The 16,689-nt window shown below is 44.8% G+C and overlaps 1 protein-coding gene across 1 annotated transcript in view; it reads right to left on the bottom strand.

Annotated features, from left to right (window-relative positions):
* Positions 1-273: 273 nt before the first annotated feature.
* The window catches only part of DLGAP5 (discs, large (Drosophila) homolog-associated protein 5), a 23,116-nt gene continuing 6,700 nt past the window's right edge, over positions 274-16,689 (bottom strand). Inside the window, exons 5-18 of the mRNA XM_010156944.1 lie at positions 14,905-15,000; positions 13,671-13,741; positions 11,078-11,373; positions 10,551-10,672; positions 10,342-10,471; positions 9,882-9,967; positions 9,110-9,270; positions 7,081-7,173; positions 5,195-5,414; positions 3,843-4,092; positions 3,440-3,497; positions 1,911-2,070; positions 1,500-1,549; positions 274-396 (exon numbers count right to left, since the gene is read on the bottom strand). Of these exons, the coding sequence (XP_010155246.1) occupies positions 274-396; positions 1,500-1,549; positions 1,911-2,070; positions 3,440-3,497; positions 3,843-4,092; positions 5,195-5,414; positions 7,081-7,173; positions 9,110-9,270; positions 9,882-9,967; positions 10,342-10,471; positions 10,551-10,672; positions 11,078-11,373; positions 13,671-13,741; positions 14,905-15,000 (1,916 nt within the window). The remainder of the gene's footprint in view (positions 397-1,499; positions 1,550-1,910; positions 2,071-3,439; positions 3,498-3,842; positions 4,093-5,194; positions 5,415-7,080; positions 7,174-9,109; positions 9,271-9,881; positions 9,968-10,341; positions 10,472-10,550; positions 10,673-11,077; positions 11,374-13,670; positions 13,742-14,904; positions 15,001-16,689) is intronic.

The following is a 16,689-nucleotide window of genomic DNA, read 5'->3' as shown; positions in this document are numbered from 1 at the left end:
AAAGCGTTTCAGGTTGCAGCCAGACTGTGCCATGGCTGGACACAGCGGGTATCCCCAGCAACCATCCCGCTGCCAACACCCAGCGGTACCCACAGACTGCACAATGCCCACCCCATAAAACGTTACAGAAGGTTTTAATACGTTCCACTACAAACTACTCACGGTATTTCTCTGCTCAGGGGACAGTTCAAGGGTCTATTCCAGATATCCTTTGCGGCACTGGGGTCTTTTTTGGTTAATATAATTTATACATTTTGAATTTCAAGTCACTTTTCATTTTTCCCCCGAGGGAGAAAAGGGAGAAAACACAATAAGGTCACTGAAGGCTTCAGCTGCTGCCAACTTCTGGGCTTGACTCTTGACTGGAGTGATGGGAAGCTCAGCATCCAGCCCCAGCTGCGGGAGAAACCAGGGAGAGAAGTGAGGAACAATGATCTGCCCAGCAAAATGACACATGCAATAAGCCACCAGTGAATTCCCCTTTCTCTAGTGACATCTGTATAAACACCAGGACAACTAATTACTGTCAGGCAACTGCTTCTGTGCATCAGGTGCCTGCCGACTTCAGAGGCCACTTCAACGTCGCAGGACAGACCAGCAGAAAATGCTTTTGTCAGGTAATCGTGGAATGGTTTGGGTTGGAAGGGACCTTAAAGATCATCTAGTTCCAACCCCCCTGCCATGGGCAGGGACACCTTGCACTAGGACCAGGTTGCTCCAAGCCTCATCCAGCCTGGCCTTGGACACTTCCAGGGATGGGGCATCCACAGCTTCTCTGGGCAACCTGTCCCAGTGCCTCACCACCCTCTCCAGGAAGAATTTCTTCCTGATATCTAACCTAAACCCCCCTCCCCACTTTCCATTTAAACCCGTTACCCCTTGTCCTGTCACTACAGGCCCTTGTAAAAAGTCCCCCCCAGCATCCTTGTAGCCCCTTCAGGCACTGGAAGGTGCTATAAGGGCTCCCCGGAGCCTCCTCTTCTCCAGGCTGAACCCCCCCAACTCTCCCAGCCTGTCCCCATGGCAGAGGGGCTCCAGCCCTCGGAGCATCTCCGGGGCCTCCTCTGGACTCACTCCAACCGGGCTATATCCCTCTGATGTTGAGGGCTCCACAGCTGGACAGGAGATGCAATTCCCTCACCTCTCACTCACTACCATGGGCACCAAGAAGAAAATGGAAGGAAAAGGCCAGGCCCTTCGTTACGTTAAGTAAATATTTACAAAGAAATATGATTTAAAGGATCAATCCGATAAGAATCGGACATTGTTCTGTTACAAATGTCTTGATTCATCCCACACTCATCGTGTACCATAAGAAACAACACTGTGAGCCCGAGCAGGGAGACAGGAATCGTGCCTTGTAGTTAGCTATACGAATTGGCTCGCTAACACCTTGCAGAGTTTAGTTCACTTGGCACACTAACCGATTCCGTAGGAAAGGTTAACGGCACTGCAACCCGCGGATCGCCATAGCAAAATAAACCTGAAGGTCCACTTACGATATCAAAAGGATTTCTGCCGATGGGTGTCAAATCACTACATGACATATCTGAAAAATAAGAATATTTCATTTTTTTAAAAAAAAAAAAGTTAGTCTGATGCTGCCAAAGCTGGAAACACGGTATTGCCTTCTGTGTTTACTGGAAAATCCCAACCCTGAGCTCTGTGCTTGCTTCTACTTCAAGCCTTTTAGCTTCCTCCTTCAGGTATCGCACGGAAACGACGCAGGAAAACCTGTTTGCTCAGGTGCGACACGTGCGTAAGTCGGGCTAGCCAGAGGAGGTTCTGCTAACAGCATGCACAGATTAACCTGGCTGCGCTGCCGGTGGCTTCACAGAGGGGTATTCCAACTAATCACAAGGCCCCAGCGATGCCACACAGCCTGCACGAAGCCGGTTTCGGATACGCACCCGTTGGATGGGGTTTTGGTTCTCCAGATTTGGTTCTCTCTGTGCAGGTCTCCTTCTCCGGACTGCGCATGACAACGTCTTGTCCTTGCTCTGCAGCAGACAGTTCCACCTCTTCCATGCCATCCGTTACTTTTAACTCACTGCTCGAGTTTTCCAGCACCTGAAAAAGAGGCATTTTAACTGTTCCTTGCCCTCCGAGAGGCTGTCTGCGGTAGCTCTATCTGCTTCCCAGAGAGCCAAAAGGATGGCGCCAGCCAAGTCAGAGGGACAGGAGGCAGCACCCCCATGGCACTTGGAAGCTTCCTTATTTTCTCTTTTGTCTGCAATACGAGGGAGTTTGTCAGCTTTCGGTGCAGAAAGCAAAGGTGAAAAGGCAGCCAGGGCATTCGAGGGACGTGAGTTTGCAGAAACCAGCATGTCCCTGTTCTGTCAAACCAAGCCCATAGACCTCATCTGCAGGTTTTACACATAATTCAGGAGCGAGACAGGGCTTTAACTCCAGACTCCACCCCGAGCACAGCCAGGACAAGGCTGGCAGCTTAACGCCGTCATCCACCGCACGTCAGGTGTTTCCCAAACACCCTTGTAAGCTCGATAATCTCTCAGTGAGTCCAGGGGAAGTGCTTCCACGCCAAAGAAGATTGTGAACTTCAAGTGCCAAAAACATTCTGAGGATATTCTCTAATGAGACTTCGCCTCAAGAAAACCCTACCAGCAACACTGAAAGGTAAAGGTTGCCACACTTTTCCCCAGGGAGCGACATCACCAACAAGTGATTTCTCATTTGACAATGAAATGATGAGGTAAAAGGCACAAGATTCTTATTTTTTAATATATATGGGGAAGAAGCAACTGCTGTAATCATGCACAGATCCAAGCAGTAACAAAATTAAAATACTCCATTTCCATTGGAAGGTACTAAATGATGATTAACTGCAAAGCACCAGCTTTCACAGGGTGAGTAGCCCAGTATCATCTAAACCATGGAGACAGCATTCCTGGGTTTTTAAGGCTACTCAAACATAGGCATGTCACCAAGTCCTCAGACACTGCAGGGCGCGGATTTCTGAACTCCGATACAAGTATTAGTAACACCTAACTAGTAAAGGTCTTGCTGTACCTTTAAAGAGCGTAACAGCGCAACGCTCTGCTGCAGCAGCACGAGGACACTGCTAAATACTGCCGTGGCTTTTAGTCGTGGCCCTCAAATGCAAAAGCATTTAAAAAAAATCCACACCAGGAAACAGGTGGTGGGCTTCAAGGAACGTTGCTCACCCAAGTGACAAGTGTCATCACACAGCAGCCAACGGGACCTCCAACAGAGCTCCCAAAGAGCTGGACAAGGTCCCCAAATTGCTGCAGTCCCTATCTATGTCCATACTGAGAAGGAAAAAGCACTGGCCTGAGGGATACAGAAGATATTCTCATAAGGATATGAATAAAAAATACTCTGTTTTGGGCTAATTTTTTTTTAATTGCTGATAATAATGGAATATTTAAAGCACATGCATTAATTATGCACGACTTACCTTGGTTCCCTCTGCTGTGCCAGCAACAGGACAGTGTTCCTCTGCCACTTTGGAAATGCTAAGGGAGAAACCAAAAGGTTTTCATTCTTCTCAATTATCTTCATGAAACCACCTTCAATCATCTCTAACTTAACAACTGATCTTACAATTTGCTTGGCAGTTACACTTGCTTGGCACCAGTCAGCTATATTGGATTTTTTGGGAAAAAAAAACCCTAAACTTCTGCCCCAGCGGTAAAATTACATTTGGGCAAAGCTCTTCATATTTGCTCGAGGGAAGGAAAAGACACAAGGACTTTGCAATCTTTATCGCTGCCAGAAGGTAATGTTAATATTAATTCTTTCAGTTAAGACACTGAAGTTATTTGTACACAGTTAATTAAAAGCTGCCTGAACACATCTACCTTTGGTCCCGGAAGCCACCAGGGAGTTTTTCCAGCGGGGGAGTTCTTCCAGTGAGAACTTGGTGCATTTTCAAATTCTCTGCTGAGTGGGAGCCTTCGAGCACTGGTGGTGTTTGTTTCGCAGGTGCATCCTCAGGATTGCGAGGACGCGAAGGAAAGCTCTGAAGCAAAGCTCTACTGGATGATCTTGGAGTCGCCAGCTTTTCCAAAGTCCGCTGGGAAGATCTGCGAGGTGTCTGTGACAGCAAGCCTGAAAAAGTGTGTTTATTGTCTCATTATAAGATGAAATTAACTGTTTGTTTGGATTCTAGCTAGCAATACTCTGATTTTCTGCTTGCTGAGTTGTCCTCCACAAATATTTCATTGAAATCTTATATAAAACTGCAAGGAGAAATTAAAAAAAGGTGATGAGTAGGTCAGTAAGGTACAAAACTCCAGCTAAGCAATTTAATAATGACTATCCCTTTGCAAAGAACCTGAAATAATGAAACTTGCTGTTCTTATTAGAAGCTGTCATTGATTTCCATCTTTCACACTAGATAATTTAAATAGAATGAAAGAGACACAGATTCAGAACTCATTCTTCAACAGATTTGCTTGTAGAGCTTGCTCACACCCGGTGTTGCTCAAAGCTTTGCAGAAGGTCTCCTCTACTCAGCAGAGGCCTATGAAAAGCTTGCTAGTCTTGTGATGAGGAGAGACATACACAAAAAAAATAAACTGCAAAATTCAAAGTCAATTTGCGAGCTAGAAATGGGAGGGAAGCAGGACAGCTCCCAGAGTCAAGGATTACTGAAAACACTGGCTTCACGTGGATTGCAACAAGATAGATACAGAAAATTGTGTTTTGAGCACCTGCTCAAAAAATCCTATTAAACAGCTTTTATAGCAGACAGGAATTACGTTACAAACTTGTTGAACACGCATACAGGTGACAGGCATACTTTATTTGCATCTTGGAAGACAGCACTGCAAGAGATCTAGTTCCAAAAAACCCCAGTTCCTGACTTACAAGTAGAGGACATCAACCTGCATCGACTCTGATGAACAGGTTCGTCAGCTAACTGTGGGAACACCCAGATTAACACTTCATTGTTAAACACATGCTGAAAAATCCAGGAACCAGCTGCTCTTGCCTCCCTGATAAGCAGAGATTTCATGTTGAGATTTCAGCACATGCACGTAGAACAGTTTACTTTGGATCCCTGATATAATTAAACACTAGTTGAAATATTGTGTCCAGTACTGGAGTTGTATCCAGTATAAACAGCATAATTCCTCTCCCCACTGAGACAGGCAAAACTCTCTTCAGTACTTTCAGGTTATAGAAATCATGATTAAGCACCACTCACCTGGAAAAGTTTTCACAGGGCTTTCGATTCTAAAAAATCCTGCTTCAAAAACCACTGTTTCTACTTCTGGTAGCTTCCCCTGATGTGTACAACCAGCAGATCCAGCATTCTTCATTTTTTCCCTCATGGCTGCTTTTATAGCAGCAAGCTGGTTTCGGGCAGCAGTTCTTCCAGCTGCTCCCAGTTTTGGTTTAGATGCGCCATTTGGAATAGCCTTTTTCTGAAATGGTAAGAAAGTCTCGGTCACATTGAGAAGTTTCGGGTAGAAGCTATTGCACATGAACATCCACCCAGCTGCCAGCCACACACAGTGACAGGCAAGAGAGTGGAGCCAAGGTCTCCGTTCATCTCCAGAATGTCTTGGATTGGGCAGCTATTCAGGTGATGACAACATGAAGGATTTTTCGTACTGATTCTGCAGTTCAGAAATACTCAGGACAACTATTTTCTAACACTTCCAGTCAATATTCCTGAAAACGATGGGATAGAGGGACTCCTAGTGGCAGGGAGATAAGGTGACAGCAGGACAGACATCCGTCAGGCCGTGAAGTCTCTCCTGGCATTCAGTTTTTCAAAGGAAGTTTTGTCATGGACCATCTGTAAGGTTCTGACGTTCAGGGGCAGCTACATTCCCTCTGGTTTACTGTACCTGAAGCTTCTTACCAACCTCCTATCGATTTTTGGGATTAGTTAAACAGTCTCGAGGAACTGGATGGAGATTAGGCAATGTGAGAATGACTTGGTGGTCAGTCATTAGAAGCAATTATGTATTCCAAACCAAAGAGTAGCTAAAATATCTGACATTACAGCAAAGTTACTGCTTACTATAAAATAATTTTGGATGCTGTCAGAACCATCTGTGCTTAGAGAATCAGTATAACGCTACCTGTGGTACTGTATTAACGGGACACCGCTATGATTTAGCGCTCACAGCTCAAAACTGTCAGTCACTGCCAAATTCCCATGTAGTTTCCTTTTCCATTATGTCAGTGCCAACACCACTGGCCAGAGAAAGCGTTCTTTCTAGCTCTGAAGGGTGAATTTCTATTCTAAATTTAACAGACCATGGAGCACTCAACATCAGAAGGATATGGACCAGTTGGAGCGAGTCCAGAGGAGGCCACGAAGATGCTCAGAGGGTTGGAGCCCCTCTGCCATGGGGACAGGCTGGGGGAGTTGGGGTGTTCAGCCTGGAGAAGAGAAGGCTCTGGGGAGACCTTATAGCACCTTCCAGTACCTGAAGGGGCTACAAGGAAGCTGAGGGGGACTTTTTACACGGGCCTGTAGTGACAGGACAAGGGGGAAAGGGGTTAAATTGAAAGTGGGGAGGTTTAAATTAGATATCAGGAAGAAATTCTTCCCAGAGAGGGTGGGGAGGAACTGGAATAAGTTGCCCAGAGATGTTGTGGATGCCCCATCCCTGGAAGTGTCCAAGGCCAGGCTGGCTGAGGCTTGGAGCAACCTGGTCTAGTGGAAGGTGTCCCTGCCCGTGGCAGGGGGTTTGGAACTGGATGGGCTTTAAGCTCCCTTCCAACCCAAACCATTCTGGGATTCTATGACTTGCCCTACTAGCAAAGAGTCCAATGACTCCAAGTGAGTCGTCATTAATTCTTAGTTCTAATCTTCTCTTAATCCTGAGTTCTAATCTTCCGAGCCAAGAGGCAACTAACTTTACAAATGAGCTAATACAAGCACACGCGGGAGCAAGGGAGGAATTTCACCGAGTTTTTTTTAAACATCAACATCTAAAGAAGCCAGATGAGTAGGGCTTTAGAAGGAGCTTCTGTTTAAGAAGAATATTAATTTTGGCAATAGTAGCTTACGAGTTATTTGAAATATCTCACACTGCTGCACCTTCAGAGACATGCTTTTGGGGTTATTCATACCTTGATAACTGCTTTGCTTGGAACATCAACTGGTTGCCAGTTGTTGTCTTGGAGCTTCTTCAGATTATCAAATTTTTTATTCACGTCTTCTATCTATTGGAAATTCCAGAAAAGTCCAGGTTAATTTGCAAAACTCAGAAGAGTGTTTCGTAAAATCAGTGACAAATTTAAGCCTAGTCATGCCGTTGGGTACTTCAACCCATGTTTAACACATTTGCACACAGTTGACCTGATGAAGGTTACGCTGACGTACACAAGCTGCAAGACTAGATGAGGAGACTGGTACAATTTCTGTAGTTTAAAGGTTAGTCAGGCAAGTACAGAATTATTCAGTAAGTTCAAACATCTAAAATGAAGGAGCTGGTTTACAGCTTGTTCTCATACTGAACTTAAGCACTTCTGACAACGGTTGCACTTCAGGAATGCAAAAGAACACATTGTGCAATAGTCTTTATCTGAACAAGCACGAGTCTTCCATCGTGTAGGAAAGACGTCAGGAAGCTTGTTTGCTCTTTTAAATTGTGGCCTGAACAGCTTCCTGATGCAGCCTGTGCTTGTGGGGACAAACCAGCTCTGCAGCATTACCTGCTCCCTGGCTCAGACAGACCCTGAGGGGCTGGAGTGTGTCCAGAGAAGGGAACGGAGCTGGGGAAGGGGCTGGAGCACAATTCCTGTGAGGAGCGGCTGAGGGAGCTGGGGGGGGTCAGCCTGGAGAAGAGGAGGCTCAGGGTGGACCTTACTGATCCCTACAGCTCCCTGACAGGAGGGTGCAGAGAGGGGGGTTGGTCTTTTCTCCCAAATGACAGGACAAGAGGAAACGGCCTCAAGTTGTGCCAGGGGAGGTTTAGATTGGATATTAGGGAATATTCCTTCCCAGAAGGGGTTGTCAGGCACTGGAAAGGGCTGCCCAGGGAGGTGGTGGAGTCACCATCCCGGGAGGGGTTTCAGAGCCGTGTGGATGTGGTGCTCAGGGACATGGGTCAGTGCTGGGATTGGCAGTGCTCGGTTAACGGTTGACTTGATGGTCTTAAAGGTCTTTTCTAACCAAAACAACTCTGTGATTCCATGATACTCAATGCAACAGCTTTGTTCTCCTTCAGCTTTGTAACAGAGACACTTGCCTCTTTTGCTGGTGAGGCCATACAAGGCTTATTCATGTACAGCAGAGCAGTCACTAAAGTGACAAGTCCTTTACATCCTCCCTGAATCTCAGAGAACACAAACCAAGAAAGAATGCACAAACGGACAGAGTCAGCAATTCTGCTACTCCAAGTTTATCTAAGGGAAAAGGTGGGGACGCCCAGGAGAAACTTGAGCTGCTCCCAGACACATCATAAGCATAGGTAAACCCTGGTTTTCAAGTTACTGGTTCTAGCAAAGTTCCTCTCAAATCTCTCTGATGTAGGTCAAACCCTTAGGCTTTCTAGGGGGAATTAAAGACCTACAGCTAGGACCTTAACAACAAACCCACCTTTCCATTTAACTCGTTACAAGTCCCTTCGTCGAAGGCTGATTTACAATACTGTCAAGAGCCATTTTGATAATTTAGAATATTATATTCCATTCTGAAACCAACAGAAGCATCAACAGAGCAAGAGAGAGGAAGGCTTTCTACTCCCTAAGCTCACCCCTAAAGAAGGTTACTGTAGTTCCTGCATTATTCTCAGATGGAAGCATGGAACCCTTACTTTTCAGGGGAGCCCTCGGAATTTTCCAAAAGCTCTCAGCTTTTGGTCCAGGTAGATGCTGTGACTGTATCCTCACTCCTAACCAGAATAACACTTGGCTACACAACTTCATTCCAGAACAAAACAAGACTCAACAGATGAACAGCTCCCCAAATTCTAAGTTGTAGTACACCAAATGGTACTATTCACTATCAGAAAGTGTTAAGCAAGGACCTGCATTTTTTTATATTTAAAAAAAAAATCAGAATTTGAATATTCAAACCCAAAATAATACTTTCAATCCGTTGTTTGTAATTAACCCCATCAACTTTATTCTAGTAGGTTAACCCACAAGTACATACCTGAAAATTAACCATGTCCCAAAACCCATCTAAGTCTGAACACGTTGTTTCTTTCTCACCGCGTTTGAATTCACAGTTATCCACCAGTCCTTCAAACTGTTTAAACCTTTCTGCTATGAGCAGTCTTGTCTGACCAATTGTGGTGCGAATAAGATCTTTAGCTGGTAGCAACAAGAAAACAATAAACGAAGTACATCTTTGAATAATCCATCATTTCACGATTGATTTAAATAAGTATTTCAAGAGTCTGGAATCTGTTTATGGTTTGAACTAGCTTCAGCTATGGCAGTCCCGCAGTACAATTCAGAAGGAGCTCCATTGAACTGCTGTAAACTGGCTTCTTTCAGAAAACATTACTATCTCTAAGTCTTACAGATAAGCATTGATGAGTCACCTTCATTTTCCCAGATAAGGGCACTGATTCTGTGTTAAAAACTAATTATGTTAAAACATATCAGCTTGGTTAAAGTTCATACATGTAAATACACCTAAAACCAACAACAGAAAAACTATTTTGATATGCACTTTGTCCACTTTAGTGTCAACCACTATCAAGTACTCACCTCAGTAAAACTACAAGTTTTAAACTACTATTAGGAGATAAAGCACACCTTTTTGTCTTGAGACAGACACAACTCTCAACTCTAATACAAGTGTTACTAAGTGCTGTAGACTGAGCTGTTTGGCACACATATTCAGATACATGTACTTCCCTTTGTCCCCTTCAGTTACTGTAACACCCCCTCTAGTGCCAATTACAGTTCAGTCTTACCATCGTCTGGAATGTCCAGCTCAAACTTTCCATCCCACTGGTGGCACTGAGACATCAGCTTCTCCGTCTCAGAGCGAAGAATATTTCTAAAAGTAAAGGGAGAGTGAAACAAATAAGTTTTTGGAGAATATTCTGACTGCTGTCACTGCTTGTGACTGTTAACGATTATCCTCTTGCTTTCAGAGATGCTGCAGTCTGTTTTCTATAATGGGGTGTTTCAGCTCGCTGACTGGCTGAGGTGCAGTTTCTTCTCTAGTGCTTGCAAGCTTGCGCTGCGTAGGACAAGGTGCTGCTCTCCAGCGTTTTATATTCTTTACTGTCACTAATGACAAAAATGTGTGCCCACCCAGGTCACTGCAGAGACACCAACCACCATAAACTAATCTTTACACCGGGTCTCCTTACTCACATTAAGGACCTCTGAAAGGACAACAGGGAAGGGAAGCAAATTAACACAAACCTGAAATAGGGCACGTCACGCTCTTGCTCTCTTGTATCATCTGACCTCGTTTCAAGCGCTGTTACATCTGTAGAGATTGGAATGGTTTCATTTGAGCTCCGGATGGAAGTTTTCTCATCTGCTTCACTTGCTGAAAAATAAAGGCATTTGTTCAGAATGTGGTGAAAAATAAAAACATTAGAACAATAAACTAAACGGGGACTTCATACCTTTTTCTCCTTTCAAACTCGTACAGATTTGCTGTTCTCCAATACCTTTACCAGCAGATGAAACTCGACTTTTCACATTTGGTTCTTGTGCCTTCGTTTCGTTGGAAGTTTTAAATATATTACTGGAAACAACAAAGCACACGTAGAGTTAGGACACACTGAGAAACTGACATCAGATATGGCCAGATACACAAAACTCACCCCGCCTGCTAGGCTGTGTTACATTCAACACGAGAGAGAGGGAGCAATTCCTATTCCAATTAAGAAATGCGCACATGGATATATATGGCACAAGTCCCTGATCTATGGAGCTGCTTTACTTTAAAGCGCAGACAGGATTATAGATTATAGAGTTTGCTTTGCTCTAGGAGTAAGTCTGCTTTTGGTTAAGCAACAGGATCAACCGCAACGATACGGTTTTCAACAACACAGAGTTACACAGGGAATCCCTCCCCAGAAACAGGATGCCTACTGTGGCATCAGAGAGTTTCCCTTGCATTTTGATTTATTAGAAGAAGGAATCTTACACTGGCGAGTTTGAAAAATCCCAGAAGGCACCAGGTGTCAAAAACGTGTTTGCCCTAGAAGGACTCATGGGTGTGACTTTGTAAGTCGCTAATCCATTTAATGGCTGAAACACAAAGTTTTGAGGTGCAAAAGAGCGTGTTCTGGGTCTCCCCGGTGGAGAAGCATTTTTCTTTTCCGCTGAAGTCTGTCCCTGTCGAAGTTCTACTGACACTGAATGTTTAGAATCAGGTGCAGAATCTTTCATCACTGGGTCCAGTTGAGCATTTTTACCCGTTTCATGTAGAGAAGGAATTACCTATAACGGGACAAACAGACAAAGCGAACGCTATGTCACTAAATCAATCAGTTATTTACTGCAGGCATGGGCTGAATTATAACATCCCTGTCTGAAAGCCAGCAGGAAGGACAGAGTTTCAAGTAAGTCACTTCCTACAACAGTACACACGTACAGAAGCCCTGATTTCAGGAGTCGGGATTTACCAAGAAGCCCAACTGGTTTTGACACCTGGGAATCATTCTAGCAACAGGCAGAGCACTTCACTGCGAGGAATGCAACACTCCACTGTAGGGGCTACAGTAGCAGAACACTCCACCTACCAAAGGAGTAATTAAGATTAGCAAACGCTTGTTCCCAACTGCTAGAAAAAAATGCTTTAAGGAGATAAGCTCCTCAAGAGCAGAACTACTGGCTCCAGATCCAACTAGGCCTGTTGAATAATTACAGTTTATACACATAGTCCAAACCAAAGACTGAAGAACAAGGTAAAATAAGCTGATAGCTGAGGAACGCAGGGCAAGACAAGGAGAATACAAGTGCAGTTAAGGCCGCAGAATGGCGTTCAGAGAGGAGAAAAAGTTAATCAGTAAGGTCAAACCACATTCTTACGAGACGAATGACCAGACAGTATTACCAAACACATTGCTGAGACCCCAGTATTGAGCTATTGATAGCTCAAATCTGCCAAAACTTTTTAGGATTGTTCTTTTCCAGAAAACACGCACCTTCAAGACACTGAAAGTCTTGTGAGACTTTAGATAGCCCGGCTTGGAACATAAGCCTTGAATTCAACTTGTAACACCCTTCTTGTAACGAGGTGACCGAGGTTACAGCAAGAGCTTACCACCCAGCAGCACAGAGCAAGCCCTGCCGCTGAAGAGGTGCTTATCTAAGCGAAGGTCTGAGTGGCTCTGACCTCCTGTCAGCGTGTGTGCGTGGGTCTAGAGAACACTAGAGCACAGCTCCCGTATGGAAATAGGAGCGGAGAGAGGAAGCGTTCGAGGTGAGAGGGGATGGTGGAGGGCAAAGGAGAAGATGAAAAACTGAACATGAGCCGGCTGTGTGCGCTGGCAGCCCAGAAGGCCAACCGTATCCTGGGCTGGATCCAGAGAAGTGTGGCCAGCAGGGCGAGGGAGGGGATTCTGCCCCTGTACTCTGCTCTGGTGAGACCCCACCTGGAGTGCTGCGTCCAGCTGTGGAGCCCTCAATATCAGAAGGATATTGACCACTTGGAGCGAGTCCAGAGGAGGCCACGAAGATGATCAGAGGGCTGGAGCACTCGCTCCTATGACGAAAGGCTGCGAGAACTGGGCTTGTTCAGCCTGGAGAAGAGGAGGCTCCGAGGAGACCTCATTGCAGCTTTCCAGTATCTGAAGGGGGCTACAAGGGGGCTGGGAGAGGACTTTTTACAAGAGCCTGTAGTGATAGGACAAGGGGTAATGGGGACAAATTGAAATCAGGGAGGTTTAGATTAGATATCAGGAAGAGATTCTTCACAGAGAGGGTGGGGAGGCACTGGGACAGGTTGCCCAGAGATGTTGTGGAGGCCCCATCCCTGGATGTCTTCAAGGCCAGGCTGGATGTGGCTTTGAGCAACCTGGGCTCGGGGAAAGTGTCCCTGCCCATGGCAGGGCGGTTGGAACTAGATGATCGTTAAGGTCCCTTCCCACCCTAACCATTCTATGATTCTATGAAGACCAATCGATGGCTCTCGTACGAATGCATACGTAAATTGTTTGGGAGGCTGGGTTGGAGGGCTACGATGCATTCATGTACTGCTGTCTCTCTGTAGAGGTAGGAAAGTTTTGCTGTAGTGGTGACATGGAGAACCACAGTGACTGCCTTAAACTACGTCTACCTAGCAGAGAATAACATTTCCTGCTTTATCTTTTTGTGTGGTTCAAAACCTAAAAATACATTTATTTCTTAGCTTCTGAAGTCTCATATCATTACCTTAACATGAAAAATATAGAGTATGTTTCAGCAAGGAATGAACTGCACAAATTTTACAAATACTACATTAAAAAAAAAGGCTGCTTTGCTGGTTTTAACAAGGTAAAACATCAGACATGAGATGTTTTCACATGACATATCTCTAATTTAAATAATTGTCCAAATCTTGATTAGTAATAGTCATCCATATGCATTCAATCTTAACTTTAAAAATATGGCTATACATATACATACAGCTTATTCCAAAAATCTAGCTTATTAGTGAACTTGCTTGAAAACAAGTATATTTGAGCTACAATTACACTGTTATTAGCTCTTACATCAGTTTTACTGCTTTTCCATTTCAAGATTAAATGACCTACCTCCATGATGTCAGGTTTGACCTCTTTCTTCTGCTTCCCTGCATTTGCTGTCTTTCTCTGTGACTGGTTACCTAGAGTGATAGAAACTCCCAAAGGTCAAAAAGGCATCTGAATAAGACAATATTTCACCAAAACACTGCCATAAAAGTCAAGTGGTTAGAGACAGGGCGAGACTCTTTTTGTTTTTTTGAACGGGAGGTGACTAGAGGGCAGACACATAGTTACAGCAGTTCATTCAAAAGAAAACCTGGCCTAGGATTTAACAGCCTATTAAGAAATGTATCACCAGGAAAGGAAAAGATTCTTTGAGTCATTAGTCTTTAGATGTTGTCACATGCCAAAAACCAAAGCCACCTCATTTCCTTAAAGGCTGAAGAGGTAGTGTCAAAGGAATTTGAGTTCAGATCTTTAATTTCTATATGGCATACGATTTCTCTTGAAGTGAAGCTGATAATATCAAAGCTGTGCTTTCAGCCTAGGGGGTAACTCCTGACATGCATAATACAAGGGATTATGCAAATCTGCAAATTACTGCAAAGCATTCTGCAGAATTTCCTAAGAATAAAAATACATATTAAAATTTTCCCGTCAGTAACCATTAAGCTCCCTATTCTAGTAAACAAAGAAATTCCTGACCTGGAGAACATAGGCTCTCATCGCTTCCAGATCTCTCTTCCTGATCACAGACTTCATAATCATAGGTCCTTAAACAGTGATAAACCTAACTGGCAAATCTTTACCAGTTCTGGTTTTGTTCTTCCTGTTTACAACTACTGCATGGCTATTAATGCTCCACACTGATGGATTTTATGGGAAACTCTCCAATGTTCATTTCAACACCTTGATTTAAACATTGCAATAGAGCTCCAGATGAGAGTCCAAGCGATACAGTATTTGTTCCCTTTCTTACATGACAATTTGGCTTGATTTACATACCGTCTATCTGTTCAAAGGAGATGGTTACACAGCAGAACGCAGTGTGCTAAGACGGCTCAGAACAAGCCGATACACATCTCCACACGACAGAGTGCCAAGATACAAGCAAGATCCTACAGACAACAGAGCTGAGTAGATCATTTGACAATGAGCAAGAGCAGCATGTAAAGGTACACATGCTGTTTCCAGCGCTCACTTATCCAGTACTAGATGATATCTCGTTACAGCGCACTCTCTCAAATACTCACGTATCAGGCTTGAGCTACATGAGCAGGACTACACTCACAGCCTCGCTTACCAGCAGTAGATGTTGTTTTCAGCATCTGTCTGGCTGCAGAGGAGGCTGCTCTGGTGATTCTCACATTCGAGGTTGTCTGGACTGCAGTCTGCAAGACTATAAGAAATGTTAATTCCAGAGATTTCAAAGTTTAATAAGGAGCTGCATTCATGCAGTATAATTGAAAGTTGACATTTTGTAGAAATAAGGCAGTAGAAATTAGTAGCTGTCTTAGTTTGCCAGACTCAACAAGGTTTTTGTTTCCAGTTGAGCGCAAGCAGCACTAAACACCAAGAGCAGAGCAGAGCCTTGGCATCAAGGCAATACTCTGAAGGATCCTGACTGAAGATGGTTTTGTTGTACAGTAGCACCTTCAGGACCCTAAGAACATCAAGGTACCAGATGTACAAAGCTCAAGGAACCCTTCTGAATGTTCCCTGCAATCAGAGTCAACATCATCCCCGTTTTAGAGACGAAGCTTTCTGGAGTAATAACTTGCCCATGTCATTTGGACAGATGGAAGCTTCGGCAAACCATCTGCATAACAAAGTGATGCCCTGGTCATGATATGGAAGGTCTGAGTTTACTGTAATCTAATAAAGTATTCTTAAAATTAAGATGAATCCCACCTGATGTATTTTATAAATAAGTGACACTTAGGGTGTATTTTATAAACATGTGACATTATAGTGGGGTTCTGCTACCGGCCACTCAACCAAGACGACTGAAACATGAACCCCTCTACAGACAGATAGGAACAGCCTCCCACTCACAAGCTCTGGTCCTCATGGGGGACTTGAACCACCCCTCGGAGGGACAACACAGCAGGGCATAAGCAATCCAGGAGGTTCCTGGAACGTGTTGATGACTGCTTTCTTCTCCAAGGACGAGTGCCATGCTGGACCTGTTCTCACCAGCAATGGGGGGCTGGTGGGGAATGCCAAGCAGCCTTGGCTGCAGTGACCATGAAGTGGAGTTCAAGATCCTTCAGGCAGCAAGGAGGGTGCACAGCAAGCTCACTACCCTGGACTTCAACAGGGGTAGACTTTGACCAAGGATCTGCTTGGTAGAGTACCAAGGATGAAGCTCCGGAGGAATGAGGGGCCCAAGAAAGCTGCTTAATACCCAAGGATCGCCTCCTCCAAGCTCAGAAGCGATACATCCCAAAAAAGAGGAAGCCAGGCAAAACCACCAGAGGACCTGTGTGGACAAACAAGCAGTTCCTGGACAGACCCAAACACAAAAAGTCAGTCCACAGAGGGTGGAACAAGGATAGGGAGCCTGGGAGAATTACAAAGAAATTGTCTGAGCAGCCAGGGATCAGGTTAGGAAAGCTAAAGCCCCGACAGATTTAAACCTGGCCAGGGATGTCAAGGGCAACAAGAAGGGCTTCTATAGGTACACGGGTGATAAAAAGAAGAACAGGGAAAAAGTGGGCCCCCTCTGAAAGGAAACAGGAGACCTGGTTACCTGGGATATTGAGAAGGCTGAGGTATTCAAAGACTTTTTTGCCCAGTCTTCACTGGCAAGCGCTCAAGCCACACCGCCCAAGTCGCAGAAGGCAAGGGCAGGGACTGGGAGAGCAAAGAACCACCCACAGCAGAAGAGCAGGTCTGAGACCACCTCAGGAATGTGAAGGTACACAAGTCATACTGGACTTGTCCAACTACGGTTGGACTGGATGATCTCTAAGGTCTTTTCCAACCTAGTGATTCTATGATTCTAAGTCCATGGGACCTAATGAGATGCATCTGCAGGTCCTGAGGGAGCCGGCGGCTGAAGGGTCACAGCCACTATAGCTCATAT

This window comes from Eurypyga helias, unplaced genomic scaffold (genome assembly GCF_000690775.1).
Source record: "Eurypyga helias isolate BGI_N326 unplaced genomic scaffold, ASM69077v1 scaffold2648, whole genome shotgun sequence".
NCBI classification, from domain to species: domain Eukaryota; kingdom Metazoa; phylum Chordata; class Aves; order Eurypygiformes; family Eurypygidae; genus Eurypyga; species Eurypyga helias.
This window is presented reverse-complemented; position numbering and strand designations above follow the sequence as displayed.